The sequence below is a fragment of the Chenopodium quinoa genome, unplaced genomic scaffold, assembly GCF_001683475.1.
Source record: "Chenopodium quinoa cultivar QQ74 unplaced genomic scaffold, ASM168347v1, whole genome shotgun sequence".
NCBI classification, from domain to species: Eukaryota; Viridiplantae; Streptophyta; class Magnoliopsida; order Caryophyllales; family Amaranthaceae; genus Chenopodium; species Chenopodium quinoa.
In genome coordinates this window covers 1,249,353-1,271,747 of record NW_018743850.1, presented here as the reverse complement: position 1 = coordinate 1,271,747, position 22,395 = coordinate 1,249,353, and the positions used below count along the sequence as shown (strand labels likewise).

The 22,395-nt window shown below is 35.8% G+C and overlaps 2 protein-coding genes across 2 annotated transcripts; one reads left to right on the top strand and one right to left on the bottom strand.

Annotated features, from left to right (window-relative positions):
• The first annotated feature begins 1,233 nt into the window (after positions 1–1,233).
• Positions 1,234–2,293, top strand: LOC110686258. The gene is made up of 2 exons (XM_021862875.1): positions 1,234–1,491; positions 1,757–2,293. Exons 1-2 carry the CDS (start codon positions 1,234–1,236, stop codon positions 2,291–2,293), a joined length of 795 nt encoding a protein of 264 aa, XP_021718567.1.
• A 14,760-nt stretch (positions 2,294–17,053) lies between these two features.
• LOC110686257 lies at positions 17,054–19,111 on the bottom strand. Its single transcript, XM_021862874.1, has 4 exons — positions 18,761–19,111; positions 18,428–18,680; positions 17,284–18,309; positions 17,054–17,181 (listed from the first exon to the last, which is right to left on the bottom strand). The coding sequence occupies exons 1-4, from the start codon at positions 19,109–19,111 to the stop codon at positions 17,054–17,056; spliced, it is 1,758 nt and encodes a 585-aa protein (XP_021718566.1).
• Positions 19,112–22,395: the final 3,284 nt, after the last annotated feature.

Genomic DNA, 22,395 nt, shown 5'->3' with positions numbered 1-22,395 from the left:
CCTTTGGTAGTGAGCACTACCCTCTCGTGGCCAAATTCAGCCTCTAAATACGATGTTTGAGCAGTTTTTGATTCCAGGCAATTATTGAAATGCTAATCACCATTCCAAGCAACTCATCTCCAAAAACCATTTATAAACCGCAAACGTCCAGGGGGATTATTTTTTTATTTTATTGTGATGCCTTATTAATTGATGGTTGGTTAGCAATCAATATTAATTGATAGAGCTACATTAAGGGAAATTTTAGCAATCGCTATCCCGAATTGTTAGCTTCACATTTTACTTTAGATGTTTAAAAGATTTGTGATTATATATAAGGGTGTTCGTCTTGAGAGATAAACCTAGCCATTTCTAATAGTCATCCTTGTCCTATATTCAGGAGAAACCAAATGGCAGGGGGACGAAGTTCAGGTAGTGGTGGAAATGATTTGAATGATGTAGTGAGACAATTGGCAGTGGTTGCCAACAATTGGCAAGGAACTCAACTGGTAACGGGGATGCTCAAGGGGAGCTCTTTAAAAAGGTGGCGCAAAGCAAGCCACCAACCTATTAGGGCGAGCCTGATCCTGTGGTGTTGGAAAATTGGTTAAGGGAATTTGAGAAAATGTTTGGAGCTGTGGGGTGCCCTGAAAACTTCAAAGTAGGTTGTGCTACCTACTATCTGAGGGGTGAAGCTGACCTTTAGTGGCAACAAAATGAGGCTACCATTAGAGCGTTACCTGGGTTCAACTGGGCCAAATTCCAAGAAAAAGTGAGAGACAAGTTCTATCCTAGCTTTTTGCAGAAGCAGAAGGCTGAGGAATTTTCAAACCTTAGAATGGATAAGATGACAGTTACGGAATATTAAACCAAGTTTATTGAGTTGTCCCGTTTTGCTGAAGGATCCGTCTCCATGGAGAAAGCAAAAGCTAGGAAGTTTGAGAGTGGGTTAACTACTGATCTGCAGTTAAAGCTGTGCGGGCAGGTATTTGAGACCCTGGATGAAGTATATGGAAGGGTCGCACACCTTTATGCTCTGGAAGGAAAGAAGAAGAAGGAGCTAGCTGAGATAGAAGAGGAAGGAAGTGGGACAAGTTTCTGGAAACCAACAGGGAAACCAAAATGGTTTTAAGAAGCAGAAGTACCACCATAACAATAATTTCCCCAATAATAATAATTTCCAGAATAATAACCGCCAAGGGGGACGTAGCAACAATGGAGGGGCTAGAAACAATAACCAGGGGAATAATAAGAATGGAAGGTCTTACTTTTGCAAGAGGTGTAGGAACAATCACCCTGGGAGGGATTGTGAAGGCAATTTGGTTGCTTGTCGCGCTTGCAACAAACTGGGGCATAGGGAGTACGAGTGTTACTTCAAGAATGCTAATGGGAATAAATAAAACAACTATAACTCAGGAGGAAACTAGAAGAATTTCCAGGGGAACAACAACAATTTTTCTGGGAATAAGGGAGTGCAACAGGATGGGGCGAGAAACAGTAACACCAATAATGGTAACAGCCAACAAAAGGGAGGAACTGCAGGGAAACTTAATGTTTTGAGTAGGCACGAGGCAGAGGCCACAAAAGATGTTATCACTGGTACTTTTTCTATTAACTTTATCCCTGTTAAAGTATTGTTTGATTCTGGTGCAACTTTCTCTTTTGTTTCTAAGGGTATTGTTTCAAAACTTAGGGACTGCTTAAAAATAGTAGAGGCAGTAGATTTACCTATAACCATCCCGACATGTGGGGTAGTGAATTGTACCAAATTTTTTAGAAACCTTTAGAAATAGAGGGAAAGATATTTCCGTCTGACCTTATCGAGTTTGGGCTGAGCGACTTTGACCTTATCTTGGGGATGGACTGGCTAAGTAAGTATAATGCTGAGATTAGTTGTAGATCACAGAAAGTGAAGATGATCACAAATGGAAATGAATCAGTGACTTACTGGATGAATGGTAAAACAAAGTGTCCAAGGATAATATCAGTGTTAAAATTAGCAAAGTACGTGAAGAAGGGACATCTAGTATACTTCTGCAGCGTTAGGGATATGAACCATGAACAGGTGGCAAATCCAGAAAACATAGAAGTGGTCAACGAATTTCTGGATGTGTTTTCGGAAGAGATCCCTGGGATGCCACCTAAAAGGGCGATCGATTTTACCATAGATTTGGTACCCGAAACAGCCCCAATATCCAAGGCACCATATAGAATGGCACCTGCAGAAATGAGTGAACTAAAGGATCAGTTACAAGATTTGTTGGACAGAGGGTACATTAGACCAAGTGCCTCCCCTTGCCAGTTCTATTTGTGAAGAAAAAGGATGGAAGCATGAGACTGTGCATTGATTACAGGGAATTAAATAAGGTGACCATAAAGAATAAGTATCCCTTACCAAGGATAGATGATCTGTTTGACCAACTAAAGGGTGCCACAGTGTTTTCGAAAATTGACTTGAGGTCTGGATATCACCAATTGAGAATTGCCGATGAGGACATTCCTAAGACGACATTTAGGACAATATATGGACACTACGAATTTACAGTTATGCCTTTCGGATTGACGAATGCTCCAGCAATCTTTATGGATTTGATGAATAGAGTGTTTCATCACTTTATGGATAAGTTTGTAGTGGTGTTCATAGATGATATTTTGGTATACTCAAAGGACAAAGAGGAGCATGCAGAACATCTAAGGACAATTCTGCAAACATTGAGAGAAAACCATCTTTATGCAAAATTTTCTAAGTGTGAGTTTTGGTTGGAGAAGGTAGCATTCTTAGGACACTTTGTGTCCAAGGACGGGGTAGAGGTAGACCCAGCCAAAATAGAAGCTGTTAAGAGCAGGCCGACACCCAAAACAGTATCTGATGTGAGAAGTTTCTTAGGTTTAGCAGGGTATTATAGGCGTTTTGTTAAGGATTTTTCCAAGATTTCTAAACCTATGACTACTCTAATGAAGAAGGACAAGAAGTTTGAATGGGATGAAAAGTGTGAAGAGGCGTTCCAACTCTTAAAACACAAATTAGTTACAGCACCAGTGCTTACACTTCCAGATGATAGTGGACTGTATGATGTATATAGTGATGCATCAAAGAATGGCTTGGGGTGTGTGCTTATGCAAAATGGAAAGGTGATTGCATACGCATCAAGGCAGCTAAAAACACACAAGGTAAACTATCCAACTCATGACTTGGAATTAGCCGCCATCATTTTTGCACTGAAAATTTGGCGCCATTATTTGTATGGAGTGAAATGTAGAATTTACACATACCACAAGAGCTTAAAGTACATTTTCACCCAAAAGGATTTAAACTCTCGTCAAAGGAGGTGGCTAGAGTATACGACGGATTACGATCTAGACATACAATACCACGAAGGGAAGGCAAATGTGGTTGCGGATGCTCTAAGTCGTAAAACTAGTCATGGATTAAACTCGTTAGTAGTAGCTAAAGAGTTATGCAGAGAAATGGCGAAATTGAATTTAGAAGTCGTGGAATGGGGAGTACCAGCAGGTATTCTTGCAAACCTGAGTATCCAACCAACAATATTCGACGTGATTCGACAGAACCAAGAAGGGGATGTAAAGTTGGATAGGATTCGTGAGAAAATTAAGCAAGGAAAAGCTATAGACTTCAAAATTCACGAAGATGGGAGCTTGAGGTACAAATTTCTATGGTGTGTACCACAGAAATGTGAGGAAGTGAAGAAAAAGTTGATGGAAGAAGGACACAACACACCTTACTCAGTAAACCCGGGAGGAGACAAGTTATATAAGGATTTTAAGAAGATGTTTTGGTGGCCTAGAATGAAAAAGGAGGTTGCTGAATTTGTAGCAAAGTGTTTAACATGTCAGAAGGTGAAAATAGAGCACAAGAGGCCTCAAGGGACTGTACAATCATTAGAAATCCCAGGATGGAAGTGGGATTGCATTTCAATAGATTTCGTGACTGGCTTACCTAAGTCAAGGTGTGGAAATGACACAATTTGGGTAGTGGTGGACAGACTTACGAAATCGGCAGTGTTTATACCAATGAAAGAAACTTGGAAGATGGAGCAACTTGCTAAGACTTACATCAAGCATGTAGTAAGGTTACATGGAGTCCCAAAAGATATTGTTTCTGACAGGGATTCCAGATTTCTCTCAAAATTCTGGAAAAGTGTTCAGGAAAATTTTGGTACCATACTTAAGATGAGTACAGCATTTCACCCTGCCACAGATGGGCAAACCGAAAGAACCATCCAAACCTTGGAGGACATGTTGAGAGCTTGTGTAATAGACTTCCAGGGAAGTTGGGAAGACAGTTTGGATTTAATTGAGTTTTCCTATAATAATAGTTACCACGCAAGCATAGGAATGGCACCATTCGAGGCTTTATTTGGGAGAAAATGTAGAAGTCCAATTTGTTGGAACGACATTAGTGAAACTATGATTCTTGGGCCTCAATTGATTGAGGACACAGTCAAGCAAGTAAGGGAAATCCAATCTAAAATCCAAGCAGCTCAAGATCGCCAAAAGAGCTATGCAGACTTAAAGCGAAGAGAAGAAGAATTTGAAATCGGCGATAAGGTCTTACTAAAAGTTTCATCGATGAAAGGAGTGATGAGATTTGGGAAGAAAGGAAAGCTCAGTCCAAAATACATCGGTCCATATGAAATACTACAAAGAGTAGGCAAAGTAGCTTATAGGTTAGCCTTACCTATGGAGCTTAGTAAAGTACATGACGTATTTCATGTGTCCCAATTGAGAAGGTACATCCCCGATAAATCCCATGTGCTACGACCCGAAACCATTGAGTTAGATCAAATTTTAACCTATGAAGAAAGACCTGCCAAGATTCTTGATAGTAAAGTGCGTAGTACACGCAACAAGAACGTTAAGATTGTAAAAGTACTTTGGTCTAACCAAGAATATGAGGAAGCCACTTGGGAGGCAGAGGATGAAATGAAAAAGAAATACCCAGAGTTGTTTCAGGTATGTAGAGTTACGGGGGCGTAACTCGTTTTCTTTAAGGGGGGTAGAATGCGGTAAAATTTCGCGCTTTTTCCCTATATTTCAGTTATTTTTGTGCTCCTTGCACGAATTTAAACAAGTATTTCGAGTATTTATGCTCTCAAAGAGACATAAAACAATAAAGGAGTGACAAAAAGTACAGCAATACTATACATATTAAGGAAAAAGGTTTGAATTTCGTTCCCCAAGTTTCGGTACGAAACTTTTTTTTAGCGGGGTAGACTGTAATACCCCGTATTTTTATACGCATTTTATTTAAAGTATGTATTTTATAAAGTATTTAAATAATTGTAATTATTTTTATTAAAGTATTTTAATTAATATTATTATTAAAGGAAAGTTTTATTTAATTATTTTATTTAAAAGTTGGGGTTTTATTTTTGGAAAGTTTAATTTTTAACAAGTTTTATTAGGGAAGGAATTAGGAAAAACCTAGAAGAGGGTTAGTAGAGAAGTGGTATAAATATCCCAATTATGAGGCAAATCAAACTTTGCCCAGAGTGGAAAAAACCCAAGGTAAACTTCTCTCTCTCTCTTCCTTATCTTTTTTCCTTTTTCTTTTTCCCCCTTCCCCTTAAACTTTCGGCTGCCCCCCCCCCTCACCACCGCTGCCAGCAGGCAGCCGCCGCCGCCAGCAGCCGGCCGCCGGTGGTGGCTGCCGCCCCTTTTTCCCCTTTTCTTTTTTTTTTCGAACCTTATATATAAAAAAAAATTGAAGCTTTCTTGTTTTAATTGAATCTATTCTTGGATCTAAATATAAATTATGAGTTTGGGGGTTTAATTTTGATGTTTGACAATTGTAATTGTATGAATTTATTTTCACATTTAGTTTTTAATTAAAAAGCCCCAATTTTTGAAATCCTAGGTCCTTGATTTATGAAAATTATGAAAGCATACGAGGAATTAATGTTTAGATCTTCAATTTAAGTGTTTTAAGACTAAATTACAGCAAGTTTTAATTAGAAATAAAGTGCTGGAATTTTATGTAGAGCACTTAATATTATGTTTTTGAAGGAAATTTAAATTACCCATTAAGTTGGACTTAATTAGAGTGTTTTAAATATAATTTCAGCTTATTCAAATTATTTTAACAGGGGTTTTAGGATAGTATATATTGTTGGAAATTTGTTCAGAGTGGGTTTTAATGCTCTTTTATAATTTTAATGTGTAGGAGACTTCGAAGTGAGCAATTTTTACTAGTCGTGACGATTTTAGGATCGTATTCAAGGTACGTTCGCGTACTTAGCATATTTTGATGATGTAGAATCATGCTAGGTTTAATTTCAATCAATTACAAGTAGTATCATGCTAAGGTTTATGTATTGAATCGTGAATTATTGGTGTTGGTGATTGAATTGTGAAGCATGAATTATTTATGATGGTTTATGGATTGGAAAATTATATTTTGGCATGATTATATGGACTACATATTTATTTATGGCATGATAGAGAGCATGTTTAATTAAACTAATTGTTTAATTATGTTTGGAATATTGAAAAGAAATTTTATTATGGTTCATATAATTTTTATTGATGCTTTAAGCATGAGAAAGGAGCTATATAAGTTTCTATGTACGCAAGGAATAAATTGTATGTTGGTGCCTTTGTGCACTTAAGGTGTTTTAACACCGAGGTATAGGATGGTTGGCGCTTTATGCGTTTGGTGTCTTCGACACTGAGGTAGAATTAAAAAGGGTTCAACATTAAATATTATGTGGTCACTAATTATTCAAGAATTAAATTGGTATATTTGTTTTATTGAATAATTATTATTGATTGACTTATTATGCTTTGAGAGTCATCACCAAGTCTAATAATATGTAAATAACGTAAAGTGAAAGAGATTACGCACCAAAACTCTTGGAACGTATATACCTTGAGTATGAACATATGGGGGGAGTTATGTGACTTTATATTTGATCATAACTTCTAACGGAGTACAGGACGCTGTATATTCCTTTTTATTATGCGCTGGAATTCCGCCACCTATGTGTGGCACAGGTTTGTTGCTGGCACGGTTAGCTCCTGTGTCAGTTAACCCCAATTTATTGGGATATGATTAGTTGGAAACCCGTTCGATGCGTAATCAACGCTAAATGAATTGTTTAGTGTCTAGTTAAAGTGTCTTGTTGATTGTTGAGTGTGCTTGTAAACAGGTGTAATGGCCTGGGGTAAGTGTGTGTGATGATAGGTGAATGCATGTTAGTGTGTTTAATTACGCTTACGTACTCAGCTTTGCTGATTGTGTGTGTGTTGTTTGTGTCTGGCCATGTCTTTATCTTGGCCCTACGATGATCCATTTTAATGGAGAGTAGTGGGGGCAAGTAGAGATACACTTTTCAGGTTCTGAAGCATGTTCTTGATGGGGCATGAGTGAAGAGAGAATCATGCTAGCTTCTATTAGGATATGATATGTTTTATGCATTGAATATTTTATTATATTACCTTATGGACTAACCCAAAAGTTTGGTTGTATCTGTTTTGAATAAGGGCCTTAAATGGTTCCAAGTTGTAGTGGATTTTATTTGACTTTGGTTTTGTTGATTTTCAACTTTACTTTCGTTGGTTTGGTTTTGAATTGTGTTATTTAAATAGTTTTGGTTTTCAAGTCTTCCGCTGTGTATCTTTGATAGTTGCCTTAGCCGTTTTCACGGTGGCGGTAATGTATTGGATATTCCTAAAACGTATTTTTAAAAGAGTAAAGTGTGTATTTAATGGAAAGGAATTTCTAGGGTGTTATATATATGGTTCCAAATGGCATTATATGACCCCGATATGTATCCCTTTGGATTTCAAGACTTTTTGACACCGGGCCCTGAAACCTCCAAAATTTCTCAAAAAGCGTAGAAATTCAATTTTGGAATTTTTTGACTTCTTTCGAACGTAAATAAAAATTCCAAAAAATGCTTACCATGGTCCTTAATATCTTCTGGGAGTCTAATTGGGTTTGTGGAACCATCCAATTTGCTTTTAAACGACCAATTTACCAGTTTAAAACTTGCACTGATTTCATTAATTCAAGCCTACCACGAACATGTATGACTATAAATAATTATCATATATGGTTCCAAACGTCATTATATGACCCCGAAACGTATTCCTTAGAATTTTAAGAATTTTCGAAACAGGGTCTCGAAGACTTTATAAAATCTCAAAAAGCGTGGATATTAATCTTCAATATTGGAATTTTTTGACTTTTTTTTCGCCTGAAAATAAAATTTGCTAAATGTTTACCATAGTCCCTAATACCCTCCGGGAGTCCTATTGGGTAGGTGGAACCATCCAATTTGCCTTTAAATGAATAATTTACCGGTTTACAACTTACACCGATTTAATTAATTCAAGCCTACCACGAAAATTTATGACAACAAATTATGATCATATATGGTTCCAAACGGAATTATATGACCCCGAGATGTATCCCGTAGGATTTCAAGACTTTTCGACAGCTGGCCCTGAAACCTCCAAAATTTCTCAAAAAGCGTAGATTTACGCCTTCAATTTTGGAATTTTTTGACTTTTTTTTAGCCGGAAATAAAAATTGCAAAATGTTTACCATGGTCCCAAATACACTTTGGGAGTCCAATTTGGTGGGTGGAACCATCCGATTTGCCTTTAAACGACTAATTTACCGGTTTACAACTTGCACTGATTTCATTAATTTAAGCCAACCACGAACATTTATGACAACATATAATGATGATTAATGGTTCCAAACAACATTATATGACTCTGAGATGTATCCTATAGTATTTCAAAACTTTTCGACACCTGGCCCCGAAACCTCCAAAATTTCTCAAAAAACGTGGATATTAAGCCTTCAATTTTTGAATTTTTTGACTTTTTTCGCCTGGAAATAAAAATTGTCAAAACGTTCACAATGGTCCCTAATATCCTTCGGGAGTCCAATTGGGTGGGTGGAACCATCTAATTTGCCTTTAAACGACCAATTTACAGGTTTCTAAGTTGCACCAATTTCATTAATTTAAGCCAACCACGAGCATTTATGACAACAAATAATTATCATATATAGTTCCAAACCGCATTATATTAATCCGACATTTATCCCATAGAATTTCAAGACTTTTCGACACCGGACCATGAAAACTCCAAAATGTCTCAAACATCGTGGACATTGCCGAAATTTTTTTTTTGGATCTTCTTAACTCTTTTTGCCCGGAAAAAAAACTTGCCGAAATGTTTACCATGGTCCCTCATACCCTTCGGGAGTCCAATTGGGTGGGTGGAACCATCCAATTTGCCTTTAAACAACCAATTTACCGGATTCCGACTTGCACCGATTTCATTTATTCAAGCCTACCACGAACATTTATGACAACAAATAATGATCATATATGGTTCCAAATGGCATTATATTACCCCGAGATGTATCCACTAAAATTTCAAGATTTTTCGACACTAGACCCCCCAACCTTTAAAATTTCTATAAAAGCGTGGATATTAGCCTTCAATTTTGAAATTTTTTGACTTTTCTTTGCCGGGAAATAAAAATTAATATTGCCGAAATGTTTACCATGGTGCCAAATATCCTTCGGGAGTCCAATTGGGTGGGTGGAACCATCTAATTTGTCTTTAAACAACCAATTTATCGATTTACTGCTTGGACCGATTTCATTAATTTAAGTCAACCACGAACATTTATGACAACAAATAATGATCATATATGGTTCCAAACGTAATTATATGACTCCGAGATGTATCCTAGAGAATTTCAAGATTTTTCGACACCGAACCCCGAAACCTCCAAAATTTCTCAAAAAGCGTGGATGTATCCTAGAGATGTAGCCTTCAATTTTGGAATTTTTTGACTTTTTTTCGCCCGAAAATAAAAATTGTCGAAATGTTTCACATGGTCCCTAATAGCCTCTGGGAGTCTAATTGGGTGAATGGAACCATCCAATTCAAGCCAATCTTGAACATTTATGACAACAAATAATTATTATATATAGTTCCAAACGACATTATATGACCCCGAGATGTATCCAATAAACTTTAAAGAGTTTTCGACACTGGGCCCCGTAACCTCCAAAATTTCTCAAAAAACGTGGATATTAGCGTTCAATTATTGAATTTTTTGACTTTTTTCGTGGGAAATAAAAATTGCCGAAATGTTTTCTATTTTCCCTAATACCCTCTAGGAGTCCAATTGGGTGGGTGAAACCATCCAATTTGCCTTTAAACGACCAATTTACCGATTTCTAACTTGCACCGATTTCATTAATTCAAGTCAACCACGAACATTTATGACAACAAATTATGATCATATATGGTTCCAAACGGCATTATATTACTGCAATATGTATCCCATAGAATTTCAAGACTTTTCGACACATGGCCCCGAAACTTCCAAAATTTCTCAAAAACCGTTGATAAGCCTTCAATTTTGGAATTTTTGACCTTTTTTTGCCCGGAAATAAAAATTGCCGAGATGTTTACCATGGTCCCTAATACCCTCCGGGAGTCCAATTAGGTGGGTGGAACCATCCAATTCGCAACTTGCATCGATTTTGTGAATTCAAGCCTACCACAGACATTTATGACATCATTTAATGGTCATATATGGTTCCAAACGACATTATATGACCCTAAGATGTATCCCCTAGGGTCTCAACACTTTTCTCCACCAGCCCCAATAACCTTAAAAATTCCTCTAAAAGCGTGGATAATAGCCTTCAATTTTGGAATTTTTTGACCTTTTTTCACCCGGAAATAAAAATTGACGAGATGTTTACTATGGTCTCTAATATCCTCCGGGAGTCCAATTGAGTGTGTGGAACCATCCAATTTGCCTTAAAACAATCAATTTACTAGTTCGCAACTCTCACCGATTTTGTGAACTCAAGTCTACCACGGACATTTAAGACATCATATAATGGTCATATATGATTCAAATGGTATTATATGACCCTAAGATGTATCCCGTAGGGTCTTAACACATTTCGCCACCGGCCCACTTAACCTCAAAAATTACTCAAAAAGCATGGATAATAGCCTTCAATTTTGGAATTTTTTGAGTTTTTTTCGTCCGGAAATAAAAATTACCGAGATGTTTACCATGGTCCCTAATACCCTCCGAGAGTCCAATTATGTGGGTGGAACCATCCAATTTGCCTTAAAACAATCAATTTACCAATCCGCAACTTGCACCGATTTTGTGAACTCAAGCCTACCAAAGACATTTATGACATCATTTAATGGTCATATATGGTTCCAAACGGCATTATATGAAGAATTTTACTTTAACCCTAAAATCATGTTTCAATAATTAAAAATCCTAGGTTATAAAATTTACAAAATCTGAAAATTATGATACTTATAAAATTTGAAATTATAAAGTTTAGTCATCAAAATACAACTTGATACTAATTAAATTACTTTCAAACAATAAAATCAAAATGATGTCAATAATTTAAAGAGAGAATTATTGGGGTGTTACAAAGTGGTATCTGGGAGCTTGGGTTCGATTTAATTACCACTAAAGTTACTTTAAAAGTTTTTGGGCGCCTAACGTTTTAAATCTTATGATTCTGGATTTTATGACGTAATTTAAGATTAAACTTTAATTTCAAAAAAATTATTTTATTTTAATTAAAATAATTCGGCAGTTTAAATAAAATATATGTATTTATATAAATCACTATGTTATTAATTATTTTTGAAATTAATTGAATCTGCGTATTTTTTTTTAATTCTTTGAACTTGAATATTTATTTTATTTTATGTGTGAGATTTGGGTAGTCTTAAGAAGGGCATATAGGACAGATGATTTCTTTCTATGTGCATTATAATTTAATTCTTGGTGCCATTTATTTTGAATGTAGTTATTATGCAAGTTATATTTAATTATATATTTTTTATATAATCATGCAAATTTGGGTGTTGTGATCACCTAGAATCATGTGTAAGGATTCAAGAATACAATATAGATTAATTTGTGATGATTTGTGCAATGTAATGTGTATGTATGGATGATCATTATATGAAGCATGTAATTATGTGACTATTTGGTTATGCTTATTTAATGATGTTATTTATTATTTATTTGGTGCTTTAGGTTATTGGTAAGATCTATATTTTTATTATTTGATATCTCCTTCAATTTTTGCAACCAATGAGTGTTTATTTGAGAAACCTTATGATCAAATTAGGAATGTACTTGGAAAATTGATGAAATATATATATTTGGTGATGATAAACTACGCGAGAGGAGTGTATGAATTTTTCTTTGGTCAAGCCGCATACTTTAAGGAGAGTGGAGACCCTGCTTTTCTGCAGAACTAGGTAGTGAAAGATGAGTTTTTGTTGTTTTGAATTGCCATGAGAATTTGAGGAGCATAACTTTGGTGGAAAGAGAATAGGGATACGATTTGTGAGACAATTGACTTTCGTTGGGAGAATTTGAAAACCGAGTTGGAGAGAAGAAAATTTTGAGGAGCCCATGGATTCATAAACATGGAAATATAAATCAGGCCTTTTGGGTTAATTAATGTATTAACAATCATTATGGATTTAATGAATTGAGTATTTCATGAGTACAGTCATTCGATAAATTTATGATTTTATATCTTGCTATACTTGAGGAGTTAGTATGATTATAATAGACATTTGAGGATTCTGTGACATTTTAGGGACGACTTGTAATATGCTAAGTTTTCGAAGTGTGAGTTTTATTAATGACTGAAAGTTACATTTTGGGACAAAAATTCAAGTGGTGAGTAAGTGGTCTACACCTAACAATGTGACCGATATAAGGAGTTTATTGGGATTAGATGTTTAAAGAGGGTTGTGAAGGACTTTTGAGGATTGTTGTATATACCTTGATGAAAGAGAGTTAGTTTGAATGGGATGAGAAGTGTAAACAAGCCTTTTAACTCTTAAAAAACATTTAATCATTGCACTTGTTTTAGTCTTGCCTAATGGGAGTTGTGGACTTGAAGTTTTTACTTAATGGATGTGTGTTGCAACAAAATGGAAAAATGATAATGCTTCTTGCCAAGACAAATCTTATGAGACCAATTACCCTACCATGATCTTGAGATTGCGTATATATTGTTTACATTGGAGATTCATTCGACATACAGTGTCACCTGTAAGATTTTTACAGATCTTAATAGCCTTCGGTTGTTAGCTAAGGAGAGCTAAAGGGATTATTGAGTGCCTATGAATTGAACTATTCAAATTTGAGGAAATTATAGAATAACAAGTTATGGATAAATTATTGCAGAAAGAAGAAATGAAAAAGAAATGCCTAATGATGTTATTGAGGTGAGTTACGGGGGCGTAACTCTTTTCTTTAAGAGGGGTAGAATGCGATGTAATTTCGCGCTTTTTACCTAAATTATGCTATTTATTGCTTGAGTTTGCATTATTTTGCTTATTAATATGCACTATTGTTGTATTTACATGCAATTAAAGTATGTAAACTTTGGCCAAGTACGAGTCTATTAAGCATAAAGTTCAGTTTGTTGTTGAGTGTGCATGTTGAGAATCAATCAATTTACAGCAATATAAAACACAAAAGTTTGAATGGTTTTGGAAAATTTATGGCTTTTAGGTTAAGTTTCGAGGGCGAAACTTCTTTTAAGAGGGGTAGATTGTAATCCCCCATATTTTTAAATATTTTATAAATGAAAATTTATTTTATTTATTTGTTATTTTTCATAATTAATTTCAAAAGTTTCAAATTATTAATATTGGTCAAAAATTATTTTAGCACAAACTATTTTATGAACCTATTGTTCTACAATTCATGATCATACAAACAAAGCCTAGTCCATTTCATTTACCTAATTGGCCCAATAATTTTATGAGGCACAATCTTCTTACTTACCCTACAACATTCTCTCCTATAAATACCCCATTAATCCCCAAAAATTTCCCACACAAAAAGGTTAGTCTTATTTTCTCTCTCCTTTGTTTTATTAATTTGTATAATTATAATTATTGATTTATGGATTTTGATTTTATTGTTTGAAAGTAATTTAATTAGTATCAATTTGTATTTTGATGACTAAACTTTATAATTTCAGATTTTATAAGTATCATAATTTTCAGATTTTGTAAATTTTATAACCTAGGGTTTTTAATTATTGAAAATCATGATTTTAAGGTTTTTATGAACAATTGATTTAGGGCTTTTATAGTAATGATGTTTTGAAATTTTGGTGATTATAAATAATGATTAGTTTAAACTTAATTCCAGATTATTTTGAACATGTAAATTCGTGTTTTAATTTTTAGATTTTCGTTCGTTAATATTATTCCCGTTTTAATCCCGATCAGATTCTGAACTCATCCGATTTTGATGAAAAAGTAGTTTTTGATAATGGAGGTAGCTTGAAACTTCTCCAATGGCGGAAATATGAGTAATTGGGAAAAGAAAAGAGAGAAAAAGAGATAGAGAAACAGAGGGGAACTGAAGAGAGAAGAAGAAATGAATTAATTCTGTAAAAAAAAATTGATTACCAGCTACAGTACAGCTATTCATATTTATTGTAGTGGGTTACACGTTATAATTCCACTTAAAGGAAATAACTAACTACTCCACTACTTCCCACTTACTAACAACTTGCAACAAATATCTAACAAATTTCCAATTATTACATAACTATGAGTTATTAATTGAATTAGTTCATTTAACTAATTCCAACCATATCATAGCCTTCCCCTTTTAACAGACTTGACCTCAAATCGAAGCTGGAACAAAATCAGGAAATTGTCGCTCCAAATACTCAGCAGACTCCCAAGTAGCTTCATAATCAGGAAATCCCTCCCAATGCACCAAATACTGAACCTATGCTCTATTCTGAAATCTGACAATCTTCCTATCCAAAATAGCAGCAGGACGAATATCTTCTGACCCCACAATTTGGCCTTGAAATACAGAAGGAATGTGAGCAGCCAAAGGCAACTGCCCCTTGAAACTCTTAAGCTGAGACACATGGAATGTATCATGTATCTTTGCTTCAGAAGGCAACTTCAATTTATAAGCAACCTTCCCTACAACTGCAGCCACTTGAAAAGGACCATAAAACTAATGTGAAAGTTTGTAATTACATCTTCGTTGAACAGTGAACTGCCTATAAGCCTGTAATTTGAGCCAAACCCAATCGCCAACTTTAAAAACTCTTTCTGATCTGTGTTTATCTGCCTGAGACTTCATTCTCTGCTGAGCCTTTTTCAGGTGAAATCTAAGCTCAGAAATCATCCTTTCCCTTCTCTGTAAACTCCTGCCAAGTTCATCATTCTTGACTTCACCAGCAAGATAAGGAAGATGTAAAGGTGGAGGCTGATTATAGACCACCTCATAAGGAGTTAGTTGTAAAGCCGAATGGAAATGTGTGTTATACCACCATTCAGCTAAGGGTAGCCATTTATGCCATTCCTGAGGCTCATCTCCAGTCATACACCTCAAATAGGCTTCCAAGCACCTATTAACAACCTCAGTCTGTCCATCAGTTTGAGGATGGTAAGTTGTGGATAACTTCAAGTCTGTTCCATACAAAGAAAACAAACCCCTCCAAAACTGACTAACAAAAATTGAGTCTCTATCACTCACAATTGATCTAGGCCACCCATGGAGCTTGAACACACTATCTAAATAGCACTGTGCCACTTGAATTGCTGTAAATGGATGAGACAATGCCATAAAATGGGCATATTTGCTAAATCTATCCACCACAAAAAAAAATCACATCTTTTCCAGCAGATTTAGGGATCCCAGTAAAGAAATCCATAGAAATATCAATCCAAACTTCTTCTGGAACAGGTAGAGGCTGAAGATGACCAGGGTATGCAGCTGTGTCATATTTAGCAGCCTGACAAATTACACACTTCCTCACAAAAGCACTAACATCCTTTGTAAGACCCTTCTAGTAAAACAATTTCTTTACCCTTTTTAAGGTCAATTCCCTGCCACCATGTCCACTATCAGGAGAGTCATGATGCCATGCCAAAATTTTGTTTCTAAGCTGAAGATCAGGTCCCACAACAATTTTGCCCTTCCTTTTAAGCAAATTGCCTTCCCATTTAAAATCAGTAATTCCCACCTGGTTCTGTAACTGTTGAATCATAGCAGTATAATTGTCATCCAAGTTATAACTGGCAGTAATCATAGAACCCAAATTAGAGTCAACCAAAGAAACAGCCATAAACAAGATCTCTAAGCCTTGAACCCTTGACAATGCATCTGCAACTACATTCTCCTTTCCACACTTATATTGAATTTCATAATCAAACCCCATTAATTTTGAAAGCCAAAATTGTTGAAAGGGTGTGGAGATCTTCTGTTGAAGTAACCATTTTAAACTCTTTTGGTCTGTTTTTATGATGAAATGTGCACCAACCAAATACTGCTCCCATTTTTGAACTGCAAACACAATAGCTAGCAACTCTTTGTCATAAACTGATAGTTTTTGCCACTTTGTTCCCAGTGACCTACTAATATAGGTTAATGGATGACCTTCCTGCATCAGAACAGCACCAATACCATACTTAGAAGCATCAGTCTCCAAAACAAACTGCAAGTCAAATTAGGAATGGCCAACACAGGGGCTGAAACTAGAGCAGATTTAAGCTTCTCAAAAGCTTCCTGAGCATGCTCATTCCAAGAAAAACCAGACTTTTTAAGTTGATCAGTCAAAGGCTTGCTAATAACAGCATATCCCTTCACAAATTTCCTATAATAGCCTGTTAGACCTAGAAAACTTCTCAATTCTTTGACATTTGAAGGAACAGGCCAACTGCTCACTGCTGCTACTTTCTTGGGATCTGTCTCAACACCATTCTGAGTAATATAATGTCCCAAATACTCAACTCTTGATGAAGCAAATATACATTTGCTCTCTTTAGCAAACATATTATTCTGCTGCATCAATTCAAATACCTCAGCTAAATGCTTCCAATGATCTTCTAAGGACTTGCTATAGACCAAGATGTCATCAAAAAACACCAAAACACACTTCCTAAGTAAAGGCCTAAAGACATGATTCATCCAACCTTGAAAAGAAGCTGGAGCATTAGTTAAGCCAAAAGACATAACTTAAAACTCATAATGGCCAGTGTGGGTCTTAAAGGCTGTCTTGAACACATCAGCTGAGCTTACTCTCATTTGATGGTAACCTTCCCTAAGATCAAGCTTAGTAAACACAGAAGCCCCAACAAGTTCATCTATCAATTCATCAATTACAGGGGTAGGAAACTTATTTTTCACAGTTCTGTTATTCAATTCCCTATAATCTACACATAGCCTTCAAGTTCCATCTTTCTTACCCACTAACACAACAGGGGAAGCAAAAGGACTTGAACTGTTTTGGATGATGCCCCTATCTAGCATCTCCTGCACCAATTGTTCAATTATATCCCTTTGTTTAAGGGGATACATGTAGGGTCTGATATTAACAGGTGTGCTGCCTGGTATCAAAGGTATAGAGTGATCAAATACACCCCTGACAGGTGTTAAAGCTGAAGGTTCCTCAAAAACCTTAGCATACTGCTGTTTAATGGCCAAAAATTCAGAATTACTCAAAACTGTATTAGTGTCCTGTTCCATCTGCCCAACAAAGCAATTAGAATCTTGAACATGCAACAAACATAACTGGATTGAAGAATCCATGATTGAGGCTCTAGGATCTCCTTCTACCACAGACAAATTTTTAGGTGGTATACCTTTAAGAACAATTTGTTTTCCCTGAAAAGTAAACTCCATTCTAAGCTTCTGAAAATCCCAATGAATAGAACCCAACATTCTTAACCATTGTATTCCCAACACCATATAACAACTCCCTAAGGGAATGACCAACACATCTGCTTCAAAATTATGGCCATGCATACTCCAAGCAAACCCCTTGCAAGCTTGCTGACAAGGAATATGATTCCCATCTGCTACAGAGATAGCCTGGAAAGGAATCTGCTCCAAAGAACAACCCAACTTAGAAGCTACAGAAGCATCCACAAAGTTGTGTGTACTTCCAGAATCAATAAGAATGTGTAAATCCTTTCCCTGAATTCTGCCTATCACTCTCATAGTTTGAAAAGACTGATTTCCAGCAAGAGCATGCATAGAGATTTGAGGTTCATCAATGGAATTAGGAAAAGATCCCAAATCCTCATCACTTTCAGAATCAATAGATCCAGGAATTTCAACTGTAAACAACTGAGGTTTCTTAAATTGGCACTGATTTTCTCTTGTATAAGGCTGGTCACAGTAGTAACACAGTCCTTTAGCAATCTTCTCCTGTCTAACATCAGCTGGTATATGTTTATAGTTTTTGTTCTTGTGTGGAAATTGTGTCAAAGCTGGTAGGGTAGGCTTAGAAGAAGGGGTAGGTAACAATGGGGGTAATGTGTTTGGGCTATTTATGTTTTTTTGATGTATAAGAGAATGGCTTAGAACGGTTGTATGTATGAATGGAACTCAGAGATTCCTCCTGTAGCCTAGCAAAATCCACTGCCTGGGCAATAGTCGCTGGTTTAAACGCCTTAACAAAGGGTTTCACAGCTGGTTTAAGCCCTCCCACAAAACTCTCCAAAATATAAGCATCAGGTAGTATATGATTATTCATCAGCATTACAGATCTAAGTTTCTCAAATTCATCAATATAGCCCTCAATAGACCCTAATTGTTGCAATCTATTGAACTGCTCAACAACATCTAAAGCAGAATTACCCTAAATCGTGCATACAAATCCACAACAAAGTCATTCCAATCAACAACAACTGACCTTCTAATAGACAGATAATTCATCACCCAATGTTCAGCCTTATCAGTCATATTCAATGAGGCCAAATCCACCTTTTGATCATCAGCAATTTTGCAAAGATTGAAGTATTTGCAACATTTTTTAACCCAAATCCGAGGATTGACACCATTAAACTTAGGAAGTTCAAGCTTAGGGTTCATACCTAAGGTCCTAGTGGAATTGGACCTGCTCAAATTGCCATTAGAGTATGTTGGAGAAGAGGGTTCGGAGCTCGAAGGGGTTGAAACCTTCTCAGCTTGCATCGCCTGCATCATCTTCAACATCTCATCAATTTTCTGATCGAATCTTGAAATTTGATCATCAATTCGTTTTTCCAGATTCTTGATTTGGTCTTCCATTGCAGCAACTCGTCGAGTCACAGGAGGAGGCGCCAGAACCGCTCACTGTAGAGGTACAGTAAGAGTGCTCTGATACCAATGATAATGGAGGTAGCTTGAAACTTCTCCAATGGCGGAAATATGGGTAATTGGGAAAAGAAGAGAGAGAAAGAGAGATAGAGAAACAGAGGGGAACTGAAGAGAGAAGAAGAAATGAATTAATTCTGTAAAAAAAATTGATTACCAGCTACGGTACAGCTATTCATATTTATTGTAGTGGGTTACACGTTATAATTCCACTTAAAGGAAATAACTAACTACTCCACTACTTCCCACTTACTAACAACTTGCAACAAATATCTAACAAATTTCCAATTATTACATAACTATGAGTTATTAATTGAATTAGTTCATTTAACTAATTCCAACCATATCAGTTTTTTCCATGTGGAAACAACGTTTTAAGAAAGACTCACTACCTTTGGTAGTACGCACCACCCTCTCGTGGCCAAATTCAGCCTCTAAATATGATTTTCGGGCAGTTTTTTTTATTTTAACGAAGTTTTTTTATACTTAAAATATTATCCTTGAGTTTGATTAATAAAATTAATTATGTTTAAAGTTAATTAAGCATAAATATATGTTTTTATTGAAGTTTTAAGTGTTGGAAATAGTTTCTAAGTACTACTTTTGATATTTTATAAAGAGGGTTTAATCACCCATTAAAAAGGGAGATTTTTAGGGGTTTTTATATAATTTTCAGATTTTTATTAGACTTTGAACTTGCTGTAATTTCATGTATAAGAGTGTAGTTTAAGGTTTTTATGAAGAAAATTTAAAGAACTATATATAAGCCTTTAATTTTAACTAAAGGGAAGGTTTTAAAGTGTTGTTTGATTTGGATTTTGAAGGTTTTAAAGTAAGTTAGTATTGCTGTAAATTTGATTGATTGGGTATTGATTGAGATATTATTTGGCTTAGGAGAGGAGTTTATTGAAGGTGATTTCTAGTTAGTAAAGTGGCATACCAATTCGTTTGCTCAAGGTACGTACAAGTTACGAAACCTTTCTTTTAGGCGCATGTTTAAGGACGACGGATCGAGAACTTAGTATCATGTATAGGGATGACTGAGTTAAATTGTTTGGTTATACATTGTGAATTTCGTATGACGTGCACTATTTTATATTGCAAGTATTATTTGTGCTCTAATTATGCAAGGTGCGCTTAGAGGCAAAGGTATATGATTGGTGTAATGATTAATTTATTATTCATTCATGATTATGCAAGCAGGATGAGTAAAGGAAGAATTTAAGTCTTCTAAGACGAGGTTAAGGTTTTGGGGTGCCTTATGCACTCAAGGTGTTTATACACCGAGGTAGTAAAAGAATAAATAATAAATGTTGCTTGCCACTAATAAATCAAGAATTGAAATTGAAAAGTTGTTTTACTTGATTAAATTGATATTGGATTGATTGTATTGTTATGCATATGAGTCATCACCAAGTCTAAACCTGTAAATCACGTAAAGTGCAAGATGGATGAGCAATAAAACTCTGGATTGGTGCACTTCTGGAGTAATGACAATCAGGGGTTGGGGTACATGGGGTATTAGCCGTGTACTTTTCTCGAGGCCGTCTGATCTACGAGTCTCTTATTTCAAATATTTTTCAAAACTAGGAGTTAGGTGAGATCTCATACTAACTACGGTCACGGAGTCGCGCCCGTGGTCGTTGGATGTTTATTGATGTTTCCGAAAGGAGGCATGAGGTTTTTCTTTTATTGATGTTCCAAATGGAGCATGGATTGGACAACCTTGTCTATTGCGTAATCCAATGAATAAAAATAATGATTTACCTATTATTAATTAATGCAGTCTTAGTAATATAAATAGTTGAGTCGTGTGTTGAGTCTATAATTTAATGATGCATGATGATTGATTATTAGTAGCATGTTATGGATTTCTTAATTTATTTCGCAGCTTGTATGTACTCAGCTTTGCTGATTGCGTGCTTTGTGTGTCTTTCTTTGGTCATGGCCTTCGCCTTTCAATGACCCTGTGACGATCCAATTTTTACACTTGTAATATTGGGGAGCAGAATTACCACAGGTTCTTACACATGCAGCATTCATCAGGGTTGTGGGATCTTGAGTAGAGATTTGGTTGTTTGCATTTTATTTCTTTTGCAAGTTTGAATTTATTTTAATTCGATTTTATTCGACACTATTTCTTTTGGGTTTGAATTTATTTGAACACTCAATTTAATCGCTTACTACTTTTATTGGGTTTTGAATAAGGGCCTTAATGGTTCCAAGTTGTATGAATTAATTTGGTTTCATTCGTTGGTTTTGAAACTTATTTATAATTGATTTAGTTTTTCCGCTGCTATTTTCTGATAAAGCCTTAACGTTTGAACACGTGGCGGTAACACGCCAAGTAATTCTCTTGAATATTGTTCAGGGTCCTCACAGATTTAAAGAAATAATTATTGGGGTGTTACAATATGACCCTAAGATGTATCCCCTAGGGTTTCAACACTTTTCGCCATCGGGCCCTGTAACCTCAAAAATTCCTCAAAAAGCATGGGTAATAGCTTTCAATTTTGGAATTTTTTTTACTTTTTTCGCCCAAAAATAAAATTTCCGAGATGTATACTATGGTCTCTAATATTCTCCGGGAGTCTAATTGAGTGGGTGGAACCATCCAATTTGCCTTAAAACGATCAATTTACAAATTCGCAACTTGCACCGATTTTGTGAACTCAAGCCTACCACGGACATTTATGACATTATATAATGGTCATATATGGTTCCAAACTACATTACATGATCCTAAGATGTATCTTCTAGGGTCTTAATACTTTTCACCACCGGGCCCCGTAACCTCAAAAATTCCTCAAAAAGCGTGGATAATAGCCTTTAATTTTGGAATTTTTTGACTTTTTTTTTGCCCGGAAATAAAAATTGGCGAGTCGTTTACCATGGTCCCTAATACCCTCCAGGATTCCAATTGAGTGGGTGGAACCATCCAATTTTCCTTAAAACGGTCAATTTGTTAATTCGCAACTTGCACCGATTTTGTGAACTCAAGCCTACCACGGACATTTATGACATCATTTAATGGTTATATATGGTTCCAAACGGCATTATATGACCCTAAGATGTATCCCCTAGGGTCTCAACACTTTTAGACACCGGGCCCCGTAATCTAAAAAATTCCTTAAACGGCATTATAATAGCTTTCAATTTTGGAAAATTTTGACATTTTTTCGCCTGAAAATAAAAATTACCGAGATGTTTATAATGGT

Coding starts and splice junctions, on each gene's coding strand:
- LOC110686258 (XM_021862875.1), top strand. CDS start 1,234: ATGGAAGGTCTTACTTTTGCAAGAGGTGTAGGAACAATCACCCTGGGA. Junction 1,492..1,756: donor AAACAGTAACACCAATAATG/GTAACAGCCAAC, acceptor CAAATTTTTTAG/AAACCTTTAGAAATAGAGGG.
- LOC110686257 (XM_021862874.1), bottom strand. CDS start 19,111: ATGGAAGACCAAATCAAGAATCTGGAAAAACGAATTGATGATCAAATT. Junction 18,681..18,760: donor CTGATAAGGCTGAACATTGG/GTGATGAATTAT, acceptor TGCACGATTTAG/GGTAATTCTGCTTTAGATGT. Junction 18,310..18,427: donor GCTACAGGAGGAATCTCTGA/GTTCCATTCATA, acceptor CTACCCTACCAG/CTTTGACACAATTTCCACAC.